Raw genomic sequence first — 16,132 nt, 5'->3', positions numbered from 1 at the left:
ACAGTTTTCAAAACTAAATTCACTTTTAAAGAAGAAGAAGTTTTCCTAGACATGAAGCTGAAACTCCGACATCAGCCTTTTCTTATAGTGACCAGCGAATCAGAAAGGACCTCTGATCCTTCTTGGGTGGAGCACTTGTGAGATCAAGCCTTAAGCAAACATTAGAGGAGCTGCATTATCCATTATCAAGAATTAAAAAATTTGTTTTCAACATGTCTCTCTAGTTCCAGAAACAGGCCAAAAAACCCTTCCTCATCCCCCCCACCCCAGAGGAAACCTAGAGAATCCCTGAAAATTTCAGACATTTTCCCTGTTCTAATATCTCACCTTACTGAACATCTTTGCTTTCACTTTGGAAGTGAAGTTCTCTATAGAAATTAGGGAACAGGTTCCTATTAAAAACATTCAGAGTACATATTTAATAAATAAAAAATACTACATTTATCTTCAATTATCTTTTTCTTACTTTCAGGGAAGCGCTGATAGCAGAAAAGAGTAAGTAAAGGAACGTTGCACATTCTCCTTGGTTCTGTCATACAGATCAAAGGGCCATACTGGTATGTAAAGTTGAACAGTCACATTTGTTCCTTCCCAGATCGTGCCAGAGTTGTTCAAGGTCTGCCAGATGTTGCCACCATCATGGAGGATAAGGTACTACTGAGGAACTGTATACCTATCATGGCCAGGTTGCACAGATGGCTGGCAGGAGGAACACAAGGAGCTTTCCCCTACCTTGTGTCCCCATATAGTGGATGGCCACCGCTGCAGTCCCTGTGCTTTCCTGAGCTATTGCAGTTGTCAGAGGCCTGGTGTGATACCCATTGCTAACAACACTGAGCAATATGATGGTGGGTGGTCCTTCCAGACACACACACCTTCTCTATAGGAGAAAATTTTGGGGGGTAGGGCGGGGGTTCCCTTTGAAATCCACAAATCTAGCTAGGCTTCAAGGTTCCATTTTTCTGAACTTGTGAAGTGCAAGGATAGTTTTAATGCTAACCATAGGAAAAGTTACATGAACATCTCTCTCCTTACTCAACTGCCCTCCTTAGACATTAGACCCTGGTTTTCAGGTGCTGACAATAGTATATGGTAGGTGTTTCACATGCCCCTAGTCTCCCTTCCCAATCCCTGCTTTAGGCTAACAACTTTAAATATGGGTCCTGATTCTTCTGTCACACTAGTCTTATAATCTATTGGGCTGGATTCTCCTTTACTCTAAGAGCACTGTGGCTGAGTAAAGAGGCTTTAAAATGACTGTAAATGTAATTTATGCCCACTTTAAGGTCCCTTTACACTGCCAGAGTGGTGTAAAGGGGCCTTAGCACAAATGAGAATCAGGCCCATTGACTTCAATGGAAGTATTCCTGATTTACCTGGGGAAAGTGGCAGAAGAAAGAATCCCATGTCTAAATCTCACTGACTGGCCAGTCCCATCAAAAATCCTAGCGGCTTCTGAGGTCACTTAAAATGCCTAACTTCTGTTTAGACACGTATAATCCAGGTTTTGAAAGCGATTAATATAAGCAACCTGCACTTCATGTAACCACAGCTGTGCCCACGGAACATGCAAGGAAGAGTAATTAAATTTTAACCATAACTGCCCTTTGTTTAAAGCTGCAGGCTGGAGAAGGTAATTCTATCTCATTGTGATGCTGTGACTTCTAAACAAAGATGCCTCCCTGCAGGGAAACCTACACCCCTGCAGGAGCTGTAGACAGGTTGCAGTTGGTGTGTTTGTACCATGTCAGACACACCATGGGCATGCACTAAATAAATAAAAATGTAGAGCAGCCATTCTCTCCATTCACATTATTCTGGTGTGTAAGACCCCTACACCTATCCAAAAAAAGATAAACCTGCCCAGCTTAACAGCCTGAGTAGCCATGATAATTTGTAATTTTAACAAGCTCATATGAAGTATTTAGGTTTTGCTTTGGTAGATTTGTTCACTAATAATATAAATCTTGCTCACCCCCTCAAGAACCTAGTTCTGCCACCTCTGATATACTTCTCAACTCAACTAGATCCTACTATTGAGGGACTCCTGTCTTGTATCATAATTAATAACTCCTTCATAGCCTAGAAACTAAAACAGCCTTGAATTTTATGGTCACATTAATGATCCTTAACATTTTGAAAACCGTTAAACATACTTCTATTGCTAATGGCCCCAAACAGAGTAGCAATGATTTCAGCTGCATGGATTCAATTTTCTATATGGCTAAATATTTGTGCACTTAAAAAATGTAGTCTTCCATTTCCTGGCAAGCAAAATGGTATTGTAAGATCATGCTGTCCTAGGCACTAAATAGGAGAAGTACAATATCTGTTTTAGGTACAAAAATTGCTGGGATCAGAATCAGGCCCATAGACTTGTATTCTCAGACCACTGCCTCTCATGCTGACCATATCATCTCATGGTTTCCTCTTTACTTCCCATCTGTATCCAGCTGTTGTCTCTTGTCTTATACCTAAAGCTGTTTGGGGGCAGGGACCATCTTTTTGTTCTGTATTTGTACCACAATGGGGTTCTGGTCAATGACTAGGTCTCCTAGGTAATACAAATAATTAATAAGAATGATAATACATGAGAGAGAATCTCATCTCTTGGGATCAACACAGCTAAAACAATACTGTGAACAATAATAATCCATAGCATTTATATGGTGCTTTCCATCTTCAAAGAACTTTAACAAATGTTAATCAGTTAATCCTCTCAAGTCCCTCTCTGGGGGAGATGAATAAGCAGTATGATCCCCATTTTACTCATGAGGAAACTGACACAGAAAAGTGGATAAGTAGCTTGCCTGAGGCCAGAGTGTCTGAGCTGATAAGAACTTATGAGTTCTTGGATCAGTGAAACTTGTGGTTTTTGGAGATCCATTTTTATCTTTTTCTTTGCCCAATTATACTTTAAGCCACTGGCTGTGAATTGTCACTGTAACGCTGTATTTACTATATTTTTAAAACAGACCCTGTGTTTGACATGCTGCATATCTGGTGACCCTTACCCAGAAATTACTTGGTTCAAGAACGAGAAGGTAGTAGTTTTTAAAGATCGTTACAAAATGGACGTGAAGGGGATAGTTGTCACAGTTACCATTGAGAAAGTCTGCAGTGACGACACAGGAAAATACAGCATCTATGTCAAGAACAAATATGGCTCTGAAACAGGGCAGGTTACTATCAGTGTGTACAAGCATGGAGAAGAACCGATCGAGCTACGGGAAAAATGATTTCCAACACACTCAGAAACGCAGGTTGGGATTTCCAAAGAGACCTAAAGGCATTAGGCACCAAACTCCCATTGAATGTCAAGGGGATTTAGACACTTGGTTTCCTTTGAAAATCCTGGCCTTAAAATTCAGACTCTCTCTCTTTTTATTATCTATGTATAAAATAAAGGTTTTCACAGTGATTTACAGTATAAGAAATCACAATGTACCCCTCTTAAAAGCATCTATAGAAAACTGGAGAAAACCTTCAAAATCCCACTCTAACCCGACAGAATTAGACAACTGCTTCATAAAGTGTACCACTTTTCAGCTAACAGCACTATGTATCGGACACTGTGGGGGTTCATGTATACAAGAACTTATCGTTTTGTATTAAGCCCTTGTGTGTTATTGACTATCCTATAGCAGGAAAATGTTGATGTGTGCGTTGTTGTTAAAACGTAACCCTGCTTGGGCCCAATTCAGCACAGTACTCAAGCACATGCATAACTAGATGTCAGCGGGACCACTGGTGTGCTGAAAGTTAGGCATGTTCCTAAATACCTCGCTGAAACAGGGTCTTATGCACTCATGTTTACAAGTCTAAGCCATGTGGGAGGAAAGTAAGGCAGTGGTTTTGAGCCTCTGTGGCTTTGCAGAGGAGCATGTGTGCGATTACTGTGTGTACTACGACATAGTGCGAATTTAAACACATTTAAAGTACACAGCTGTTATTTCACTCTAACGTATTGTAAACTGTCAAATGATGCTATATCTGAACACGTTTAAGTGATGATAACTGTTTTGATCAGTGACTGGGCCAGATTCAGCCCAGATTAGAGTAGTATAAACTCAGAGACAGAGTTCCAGTGGCAGGAATATTTCCAGAGGAGAGCTTATGGTGTGGAAACTCATCGCTATTTCCTCTTCACTAGTGCTTAACTGGGCAGCGCTTTTTGGAGAGGGGGCATGGTCAGGACAACAGAGAAATGGGCTATTCAGTGCAATCGCTCAACAGTTTCCACGGGCAGTCACACAGAGGGGAACTCATCCCAGCCTTAACATAAAGCTACCCCAACTCCTTCCTTTGAAGTGAACATGCTGTATGAGCTAGCTGGCACAGAGTACAATTTACACTTTCCTGCACCAGAAAGGTAGGGAAGTTTTTTTTATTCCAGCCCAGTATTTTAAAGCCCAGGTGTGAGTGATGAGGCTGAATTTGGTTCTTTATTCAAAAGGCTGAAGGTTGAAAAAAAATCATGGGAAATTTTTTTTTCCCTTTTCACCTAGATAAATGACAGTGGATTACATAACAATATTAGCTCATGTGTTTTAGCATATTCCTTTATTATTTAGCATATTCCTAGATATTTATGAGATACAATAAAGCTCCCTATCCCACATGGTGTAATTGCCTCTTCATATGAATGAGATTAGAGGATGTGTAATAACAAATTACCTCTCAAATCACATGAAGTGACATGTCTAGGCAACTGCTAAATTATTCTGAACATTCTCAGACACACCAGTCCCCAAACTAAAGCTTAGTTTCTGTGCAGAAGAGGAATCCTCAATTGTACAGAACTCACTTCCTTCTTCAGTTTTTAGAATTCAGCTCCCATAAAAATTAACTGAAAAATGCTGTGTCACAAGCATGATGGGCTTTTTGACGTAACACTCCAAAGAATCAGTAGCACAGCTGGCTTTTATCTGAGAACACAGATGATTTTTGTAGAGGATGACAATAGAAATCCAGAGGAATGAAATAACCCTTGTAACATGACATATAATGCTGTTTTAAATAAAGATCAAGGTACAAATAGAAAAGTTCATTTTTAAAATGTTTGACAGCTACTGGTTCTAAACTACCCACACTTTCAGAAGAGGGTTTCCATGCCACTGTTTTATCTGTTACTATTGATCAAGAACAGTGTTTGCCTGTCATACTGTAGTTGATCCTGTATTCTATGCAGTGTTTAAAAGGTGTGTAAATAAAAAATGTAAAACTTGATAACAATACAGGAGTGAGTCATACCTAAAAGTGTCCATGGAAAAGATTGTTTAGAAACAGATTTGTGCGTGCAAGGGAGAGAGCAAGAAATACAAACTTTTCTGAATTGGAGGTAACTTCCCTATATGACTAATTACATTAGTTTAAACAGAACACATCTTCTACAAAGGTGTTTGTGCAGTGCCAGGTACAATGGGCCTGTGATCTTGGTTGGTCCGTAGGCACTTCTATAACAAACATGATTAATAATGATAACATGACATAGTATTTGGAGGATTACGCATGGTTCTTGACATTCAGAATTTGGGCTGGAGTTGGTGTGGGTTCAGGGTCTAATTTCAGCTAAGGTCAGCAGAGACAGGAAGAAGCTGTGTTGGAAGGGCTTTTATTTGTGCTTCCTTTTATTATTAATTATTATTATTATTATTATTACATAGAGCAGGTGCTGAAAAAAATCAGGTGCACAAAATACAGTCCTAAATATCTGTTCTTGTTCAGATTACATGGAATCCACTGGCTCACAAACTGCAGTTACATATTCAGATTATTAAGAGCATCTGGACTAGTATCCCTTTGTATCTCTAAGACACAAAGAAGATGAAAAATAAGTACATCTAATGAAAAAGGACTTTCTAAAGTCATACTTCTTACAATAAAGACATACAAACTGAATGTTGCTGATGAATTTTATCAATTTAATAATCCATCGTCCTTGATTACATTCTATAACTATCAGTGTTCAGTTTTACCCAGTTATTCTAGTTAATAGTAGTTATTCTAGTAAATAGTTGATTTAAGCCGGCCTGTTATCAGGCTTTGATTTTGCAACGAGATTTGCACAGGCGGACCTTTGCACCCGCACAGATCTGATTGCAGGATTGGGCTCGCAGGAGTAATTTTAAATTAATCTCTTAGTTTCTGATGTTTATTAGTTTTGGTTACATTATTTTATATGGCTTTAAAATAGCAGTCCCTGTCTGCAAAATAAAAGCCTACATGGAGGAGGTACAGAATGGCAGCAGCCTCTGTTCCAGTCTCTAGCAAGAGTAGCAGCTGCAGAGATGCTGCACTGTAACCCCATAGCCTTGCTATGATTGATGTATATGTGAATTCTGTCCCTAATACGTGTACACACACACACACACACAGAGAAATCCCTTTATAAAGCCTGATTTTGAGTGCAACAGATGCTTACCACTGTTGTGCACTTTAGTTTAATGTTTAGCTTCGCAAGGTCTGGCCATTGGAGGACAATGAGGACAGGTCACTATGAAAAGTTTAACAAAATCCATGAGTCAGTGAACTTTTCCAAAGTCAGAGCCTGGTGTTTGTGCATGAACTCCTCCCAGAAATTGAAACTTCCAGTTGCAAACAGATGAGCTGCCTGATGAGCAGCATTGCATTGTTGGCAAGGTGCAGTTTGTATATTCCCCCTTCCTGTGAAGCATCAAGTATTGGCTATAGCTGGGGACAGGATAACACACTGTTGGATCAATGGTTTGCTCAGCTAAAGCAAATCCTTTACAAATATGTTTTAAAATTCCTTATTAACAAACATATATTAATCTTTTAAAATCAGAAATTGGATCTCTAAAATTAATTTTAAAACATTCAAATGATTAAAGACAATATAGTTTAGGGCAGTGTGCTCTTAAAATCAAGTGGAGGTTTAGTATCCAGCACTAGAACTCAGATCTCCTAACTCTTAATCCTGTGACATACTTACTGATTAAAACTGTGATGAATTAGAGATAGACCTGAACTGTCCCAAAGTTTGGGGTGTATTTGGATCTCTGATCCCAATTTGGGCTTGTCTCTAAAAATTACAACTGGACAACAGTGTAAAGTAAATTCATAAGAAAAATTCATCATTATTTTCGCACTCAACTTAAAAACTACTGCCTAGTCTTAATACAGTACTAGAAATGTTGATTTAGACAGGTCAGTCACCTCTAGGGCACAAACACTATTTGAATTAAGCAACTGTATTGCAAACCACATACAGTTTTACCTAATGCCTTCCAAAGCCAGCAGGCAGGCTTGATCAGGGAGGGATGAGTATTACACTGTGAGTGAGGAATTCTGAGGTTATGAATGTGGAGAGTAACAATCAAGAATTAAGTACTTCCATTTATTTTCCACTTCAATCCCCAGGCAACAGTTCCATGTTTCGTTTCCCCCTTAAATCTGTATGTCTGGGACCATCATTAAATAATGGAGTGCCCCAAGGGTCGGTCCTGGGGCCGGTTTTGTTCAATATCTTCATAAATGATCTGGAGGATGGTGTGGATTGCACTCTCAGCAAATTTGCGGATGATACTAAACTGGGAGGAGTGGTAGATACGCTGGAGGGGAGGGATAGGATACAGAAGGACCTAGACAAATTGGAGGATTGGGCCAAAAGAAATCTGATGAGGTTCAATAAGGATAAGTGCAGGGTCCTGCACTTAGGATGGAAGAATCCAATGCACCGCTACAGACTAGGGACCGAATGGCTAGGCAGCAGTTCTGCGGAAAAGGACCTAGGGGTGACAGTGGACGAGAAGCTGGATATGAGTCAGCAGTGTGCCCTTGTTGCCAAGAAGGCCAATGGCATTTTGGGATGTATAAGTAGGGGCATAGCGAGCAGATCGAGGGACGTGATCGTTCCCCTCTATTCGACATTGGTGAGGCCTCATCTGGAGTACTGTGTCCAGTTTTGGGCCCCACACTACAAGAAGGATGTGGATAAATTGGAGAGAGTCCAGCGAAGGGCAACAAAAATGATTAGGGGTCTAGAACACATGACTTATGAGGAGAGGCTGAGGGAGCTGGGATTGTTTAGCCTGCAGAAGAGAAGAATGAGGGGGGATTTGATAGCTGCTTTCAACTACCTGAAAGGGGATTCCAAAGAGGATGGCTCTAGACTGTTCTCAATGGTAGCAGATGACAGAACGAGGAGTAATGGTCTCAAGTTGCAGTGGGGGAGGTTTAGATTGGATATTAGGAAAAACTTTTTCACTAAGAGGGTGGTGAAACACTGGAATGCGTTACCTAGGGAGGTGGTAGAATCTCCTTCCTTAGAGGTTTTTAAGGTCAGGCTTGACAAAGCCCTGGCTGGGATGATTTAACTGGGAATTGGTCCTGCTTCAAGCAGGGGGTTGGACTAGATGACCTTCTGGGGTCCCTTCCAACCCTGATATTCTATGATTCTATGAAATACATTTAAATATTGTAAGAAACTGATTAGTGCATATGTGCCCCACTGATGTCTACTAGATGGAATCACAACTGATCAGCTGTGGGTCGTAGGCCCTGTACTGATAATGGCTAAGGGAGATTCTTTTTTTCCTCACGTCGTAGGGGCCAGTTCTTTTGGAAAAGACTGATCTGTGTTCTATCTTCACTGTCTCTGTGAAGTTCCAAGTACCCACATGCAGCATAGTGAGTCATGAAGTTCTTCACATGCCATGGATTTATTACAATATATAAGAAATATAATTTCACATCCAGTGACTACTTCTCTAAAGTTTTATATAACTGAACACTTGTATTTATTTATTTAGAATATGGGTAAAATTTTCAAAAGTGCTTCAGTGACTTATGAGCCTAAGTATCATTTTAACTAATGACTTAGGCCTGGTCTACACAGTTTATGTACCAGTATAACTGTGTCAGTTTTCGGTGTGATTCTTTTTATTTATATAGTTATACCAGTATAATCCCTAGTGTGGACACAGTTATATCTGTACAAAGGTGCCTTACATCAATATAGCTTTTTCCCCTTCCTTTACGGAATAAGCTATACCAGTATAAGCAAATTTATATTGGTGCATCCACACTGGAGAGGTTGTATTGCTTTAACTATACCATTATATTTAAAGTGATACAAATGTTATGAGTACACAAACCCTTATGCTTTAGGAGCCTAAGTACCATAGGCTTTCAATAAGACAAGGGCTTGCCTAAAACAGGGAAATAGCCTGGAATAGCTATTCCACATTAGCTCCCCATGTGGCTACTCTTATTCTGCATTTTGTACTTTAGTTTAATCTATTCTGGAAGCAATAAACTTGCTAGGAAAGAGACAGTCAGGGTAAAGAGACAGCCACAGACCACAATGAACTAGAGGTTATTTCTATTAAGAATAAACAGATGATTAATAATTGATACTATATTGTTAATAATTAGCAGATTATGTCATATGAGAGGCCACATTTTCTTTCTGTATAAATAGCATTTAATTCAGTAGACGGCTGCTCCATTCTCTTTCTGGCATCACTGCCATACTGTACTGCACCATCCATAATGGCATTCAATGGAACCTGGCGGGTCTATGCTCAAGAGAACTATGAAGAGTTTCTGAAAGCTCTTGGTAAGTGTCTTGTTATTTTTTTTTCTGTAACTTGCTGGATTTGTGAAATATAACAACATTTTGCATTTAAGGAACCTTCCATCAGGGAATATCTAAAGTGTTTTTCACAAACCACCTTCCATGTAGGGTGATCAGACAGCAAGTGTGAAAAATCGGGACGGGGTGGGGGGAAATAGAAGCCTATATAAGAAAAAGACCTAAAAATCGGGACTGTCCCTATATTGGGACATCTGGCCACCCTACTTCCATGAGTTAGGTAAGTGTTACTAGCCCCATTTTAGATATAAAGTGAAGTGAAGACACTTGCCCACAAGTCACACAGAAATCTGTGGAAAAGCCAGGGATAAAACCCAGATCTACTCAGCCTTAACCACAAGACTGGTCTTCTTATGAAAGGAAAGGTATTCAGTAGAAGCATATCAGTTGACCTGTTTCAGTTTATAAGGTTAACTAGGAGGGAATTGGTAATGGGATATAGAGCCTCTCAGCTCTGTTACCAGTTCACATAGAGCCTCTGACAGTAATCACTGATTACCTTATGGCTGTTTGTTAGCCTATGTGAAATGAGTTTGATGGTCTCTAGCTAGTTGTCAGAGGTGTCTAGGTTACTAAAAAACACCACCATAGTTTGCATTGTTAGTTGCAGCAAAACAATCAAATTAAACAGAGCGGAATGCCTTGCTCAGTGAAAATCCCTTCTCAAAGAGCATGTTGCCTGAACTACACCCTCAGCTCCAAAGGCGATCCTTTCAGGTCAGCTTTGAAGCTTATTGATGAGAAAGCTGGGGATACTTGCACTGTTTTGCCCTGTGGCTATGCAGAGGACTTCAGTCTGTCCTGGGGGAGGATGAGAGAGAAAATGAACCTTATGCAATGCTACTCATGTCATTTAGTGCAGTACTAAAGGTGCTCAGACATTACAGTGATATAAGAAAAAAACTATATAGAATGGAAAAGAACATAGAAAAGGTGGTCAGCCTTTCACCAGTGTTAAGTATGCACACAAAATTTAAAAAGAGAAATTAATTTATTGTACTAATGTAATATTAGGGCAAAAACACTTCAAAGTGCTTGTAAATATGACTATATATAGGGAAGATCCTCAAAATCTTAAGAAAAACAGCATACCTCATAAAGAACTGGCAGGGAAACTCCAAGATTATAAGAAAAGAAAATGAATCTAAAACCAAGTATCCCACTGATGAAATTGTATGTCCATAGAGAACAGGGTAATCTAACTTTGACATCCTTTTCTGTTGTTGATTTGTGTCAACCTTGTCACTTCATTGAATCAAAGTATTTTATTTGCATAACAAACAAACCCCATACTTCCCTCTGCATAACAGAGAAGTTAAAATTCCATTTTTCCTCTTTCTGCAGCATTGGCAGATGACCTCATCAAAGTTGCCAAAGACATTAAGCCTGTTATTGAAATACAACAAAATGGAAACAACTTTGTTGTGACATCAAAAACACCTAAGCAGTCTGTAACAAATTCATTTACTCTGGGGAAAGAGGCTGATATCACTACTATGGATGGCAAAAAACTAAAGGTAATATATTTCAAGAACAATAACTGCTCCCTCACTAGTACTTCAGGTTTCAGAGTAGCAGCCGTGTTAGTCTGTATTCGCAAAAAGCTTATGCTCAAATAAATTGGTTAGTCTCTAAGGTGCCACAAGTACTCCTTTTCTTTTTACTAGTACTTCAGTATCATTTTGCAAGTGGCATTTCTTTGTACTATTCCCATTAGGAAACTTCAATTGCTTCTGATGAGTAAGAAATTAAGTAAAACTTAAAAGCTCTAAAGAGAGCATGCAGGTTACATGGTAAGTGAAGGAGCCAGAAAGACTGTTTGTCTAGCTGGCTTTGTGGTTAGCGACACAGGGAATCTAAGTTTGTGTCACAAACTGCCATGTTAGCAGGTCCCAAGAAAGTTGTGGTGGCAACACATTAAGCAACTGTGGAGGAGCAATCACCTTACACCACTCTAGAGCAAACTCCTCTAGCTTCAGAAGGAGCTGCTTCCAGACCCTTTCAGTTGGAAAAATGGTTGCTGCAAAGCACAGTTTGAAGAAACCCCCATTAACCTCTAGGAAAAACTGAATGCTTTGTACTAATTCAGCTCTTGTCACACAACAGCTCATTAAAATGCTCAGGTAAAAGGTAACATTTCTTAAAGTAGTCAAATCTGCTGCTTCAGTGCATAAGTTGATCAACCCAGGGGTCAGGGAGGAATTTTATTCCCCATGTACATGAATAATTGGCTACAAATGTATTATGGAGTTTTCCACTTTCTCCTGAAACAGTGATTCCCAAATAGTGGTGTGTGGAGCACCCCTGGTGGTCTGAGTAGAGCTGACTGTTCCCATGGTTCTAGCTCTCCATGTAGTTTCTAGCTGACATAAAGCACATTAAAAAGATAAAACACATTAAATGTGTTCTTACTACAATTTTTTCATGTAGGGTATTGCTATAGCTACCAGTTGTGGCAGGGGAGTTGGGTCATATGTTTATGGATAGAAATGAGGGTAGTTTATGAGAAAATCTTTTTGTTAAGATGTGGTCCACACTATTAAAAAACAAAAAAGTTTGAGATCCCCAGCCACCACTGCCAGAAGAAGGATAACATCCTAGATGGACCAACAGTTTGATCCAATGTGGCAAAACCCGTTGTATAGTCTTACATTACGTAGGACAAATTTTACTCCCATTTTGCATATTTCAACTGCCAGTTCGCTTTACACACAATACCAATAACTATAAAGTCTTTCTAATATATCTGTATTTCCTGAAAATTATCTGCACACCAAGAAGTAGCATTTATACATGCATTGGTATTGTTTCAACAGTTAAGAGAAGTTTTCATTGAATGCTAAACAAGATGCTCATTAGTCCTGTCAATCTGAAGTTAGCATGAGATTAATGAAATATCAGTATCTACAATTCCATTCTTTCTTATCTGTGTAACTAACTACCATTCTAACTGAATTTCCCAGTTTCTACCTTTTGGCCTAAATTGCCTACCAGAAATGTACTTGCTGGGCTACTATAAATACTTACGTTTTAAAAATCTGTGTTCACAGTGCACGGTTAACATGATAGGTGGGAAGCTTGTGTGCAAAACAGAAACATTCTCCCATGAACAGGAAATTAAAGGAAATGAAATGGTGGAGGTAAGTGATTGGTAAATAAAGGTGCAATAGGAAAAATAATGGGGAAACATTTTCTATGCCTGTCAGTTTATAAAATGATACCATCACTTTAAAAAGTCCCAGTGTTGAGCACAGGAATTACTACTGTGAGCATGGATTATATCACTTTATTAATGAAAGAATATGTAACTTTATAATCCAAGGGTGATTGCAAGCAGCAAGAAACAACATTAGTTACCATTTAGTACAGCCAGGGTGATGCATTGTTACTTATTGACTCAATTGAATCTCCTCTACACATGGACAATGCCTGTGGCTGTCTGTTATAGTTTCACTCTATACATTTCTATCACTGAAAGTTGCTATTCATCACTTCCCAGGATACACTGAGCCAAATTCATTTCCGTTATCATTCCATTTTAGGCACTCAGGTTTAGCGTTGTTAGCTTTTGACCATCATGTGGGCAGGCTCTTTGCAAGATTTTTCACAGGGTTGTACAGCTGGGATGCTCTTGAGCAGAGAACGAAAACTGAATCAAGCCATGCTAATTTACATTTTCACCTGTTTTATTTACAAATCCTAGGAATTTATAATGTGTCCTGAACGGTTTCCTACTGGCACAGAACCCTTCTCCCAGGGAGTTGAACTTCCACTTGCCAGGCTTTTAATATGTATTCCAGTTGGTGTGATCATTGTTATAAGAATTACAGCTAAGGTTTTCAGAACTGCCTAGGGATTTTAAATGCTGAGTTTCCTTAGATGACTTTGAAAATCCCAGCCTACTTTCTTTACAATAAATCTGCAAAGAACCAGATCAAAAGTACTTATCTGGGGCAGTGGGTTTCTAGTATAGGGAACATACTTGTGACTGAGATTACTCCAACAGTACACTTGAAGATAACATTTGACTATTTAGATTTTCAGTGTTCAGAACTGGTTCCCTAAGAAGAACACCATTGTTTCAGTATGAATGTAATCAGCATGTCCATATGCAGTTGTTGTAACTGTATTTTCAGATGATATGAGATGGAATTACAAATATACTACAGCAACTTCAAAGCTGTTAGCTACATACAGGTCCCCCTACAGTATAAATGGAAAACAAGTAACATATTTGTGTCTTTTACAGACTATGACTGTTGGTTCAGCAACACTCATCAGAAGAAGCAAGAAGGAATAAACAATAAGAAGAAAGATGCATTTTATTTTGGACATTTTTACATTCCAGAATAAAGTGCATTTGCCATCAGTTGTGAAATTTGTTATTTTGAAAAAATGCAATGGAAAATAAAGAAATAGGATCTCTGCTTTCTTTCCATGCTCACACTTGATTTACACTAATATAAGAATTCATTTTCCCTGAGTATAGAGACACATCCCATACTCTAACTTCTGGTGGCCTACTTCCCATCCAGGCAAACCTCCGATTAACTTCAACAAGAGTTTTGCCTGTGTAAGTACAGGATTGGACAGCTAGTGAAATGGTAATTTGCCATAAGGATTACAGGGACAGGATGAAAGCTATTAGGAATGTGTCTTTGCCTCTTATCCTTATTAAGGAAGGCGATAATTTTAGTGAACCCCAACACCTTCTCTCTTTCTATCTGCCCAATAAGTCTGGGAAACCTACCAAAAATCAGATATCTAATTCCTACCCAGCAAGTGTTACTGCTGATCTTTCTGTCATCACAATAGTAATATAAATAGAAATATTTAAAAAAGCTATAAAAAGTATTGTACACGTTCAGCAGGTAATTATACACAAAGAAAATGAAGCTGAGGCACCAAAAGCAATTAAACTCAATGCCTATTAATTAAATTTTCAAGATCGAAAATGATTAAGCATCTCAGTTTGTAACAGTCTTAGTGAGTATAGCTGGAATATTTGCTTTCAGATTTGATAGGTATCTGTACTCTTTCTGGGATGAGGTATGAATTATACAGGACTGAAGCATATGAGAATAATGTCCCTGCACGTATACCTCCTAACTGTCCCTCACTACAAAGTGCATTCCCCTTTTAACACATTATCCTCCATCCCACACAAAATCTGCTGTTATCCCACATTTGACATTGTCATTTAATTGTCCCACGGTCATGAGGTGTCATCCCAACAGATCTCTGGTTCAGAATCACTGAATCTGCTCCATAATATATACCCTACTATGGCAGTCATGCCACTTATCAGGTCACCAGTTTTGTGGATTCTATTCTTCACCCACTGAAGTCAACAGGAGTTTTGTCAAGTGACTCAACTGGGAAAAGAATCTGACCTTCAACAAACATCACCACTTTGAAAGTGCCATAAGTTAAATCAGAAAAAAGCACTCTTATTCTGGGATAAGAGTGTCCACATGGGAAGTTTTACCAGTATAGCTATGCTGGTAATTTCCCTTGAGTAGACAAGCCCTTACTCTCAGAGGCATGCTTGTTAAAGATCAAATTAAATTCCCAATTGAATCACTTGAAAAAAACTCTCATGGACTTCAATGAGATAAGAATGTCCGCATGGGGAGTTTTACCAGCATAGCAATGCCAGTATACTTACACCTGCATAGGTATGCTGGTAATTTTCCCCATATATATAAGCCCTAAAACTTGAGTACAGTGGAAGTTGCACACATATACAAAATCCCACAGAGGCACAAAGAGATGTTGGCCAGAACAAACTTGGGAAGAAAGTTCTTTTAATGTTTCGTGGTGCAAGAAACCATTCAATACAGCTTGGAAAGGTATGTTTGTAAGTTGCTTGGTAACTGTTGCTAGCGAGATAAGGAAACAATACAAAAAGAAATTAGTTGTCTAACAGTAAATTCCCAGGAAACCACAATGCTTCAACAATCAGGTGCTGCATCTGTAAATTGCATTGTACAAGAGATTTGACACGTTCAGGTTCTTTTCTGAACTAGTCTAACTAAAAATATATTCAATTTTGTAAAATAAAATTGTAATTATAGGTTTTAAAACTTGTAAAAATGTATGCTACATTGCTTTTCACGTATTATGACATACACGTGTATTTATTTAGATTTAATTTAAAGCAAGTGTCTAAAATGCTAAGCACTTATGTGTTTAAGGAAAACACGCACACATACAAAAAGTTACATTGGGTTAATACCCACAAAAGAGCTCCCAACCCTCCACAAATAAAAGACTTCCCTCCACAAACTCACTCAGACTCATTCAACTCACCAACTCAGTGAAAGTCTAGGAAAACAGTTCAGCGGCCATACTCTGTAATGCAAAGGGAGACTGGGTTATAGAATGGTAGGATGTTCTGAAAACAGTACCTATCAATATATAAAATTAAAACTGTTTTTTAAAATATTTGTGTTTAAACCTCCATAACAGATTCTGAGAGCAAACACAGTGCAATGTCCAAATTATTTAAGC

At 38.8% G+C, this 16,132-nt stretch overlaps 2 protein-coding genes across 2 annotated transcripts in view; both read left to right on the top strand.

Annotated features, from left to right (window-relative positions):
• Positions 1-5,200, top strand: part of MYOM3 (myomesin 3) — a gene marked incomplete at its 5' end in the record, with an annotated part of 59,650 nt that extends 54,450 nt beyond the window's left edge. Inside the window, 3 exons of the mRNA XM_084652153.1 lie at positions 473-495; positions 596-651; positions 2,976-5,200. Coding sequence (XP_084508279.1) covers positions 473-495; positions 596-651; positions 2,976-3,239 — 343 coding nt within the window. The 3' untranslated portion in view covers positions 3,240-5,200. The remainder of the gene's footprint in view (positions 1-472; positions 496-595; positions 652-2,975) is intronic.
• A 4,247-nt stretch (positions 5,201-9,447) lies between these two features.
• On the top strand, positions 9,448-13,988 carry LOC311533065 (fatty acid-binding protein, liver-like). The gene is made up of 4 exons (XM_084652159.1): positions 9,448-9,583; positions 10,964-11,136; positions 12,670-12,759; positions 13,869-13,988. The coding sequence occupies exons 1-4, from the start codon at positions 9,517-9,519 to the stop codon at positions 13,917-13,919; spliced, it is 381 nt and encodes a 126-aa protein (XP_084508285.1). The 5' UTR covers positions 9,448-9,516; the 3' UTR covers positions 13,920-13,988.
• The last annotated feature ends 2,144 nt before the right edge of the window (positions 13,989-16,132 follow it).

This window comes from Lepidochelys olivacea (genome assembly GCF_965140295.1).
Source record: "Lepidochelys olivacea isolate rLepOli2 genome assembly, chromosome: 19".
NCBI lineage: Eukaryota > Metazoa > Chordata > Testudines > Cheloniidae > Lepidochelys > Lepidochelys olivacea.
This window is presented reverse-complemented; position numbering and strand designations above follow the sequence as displayed.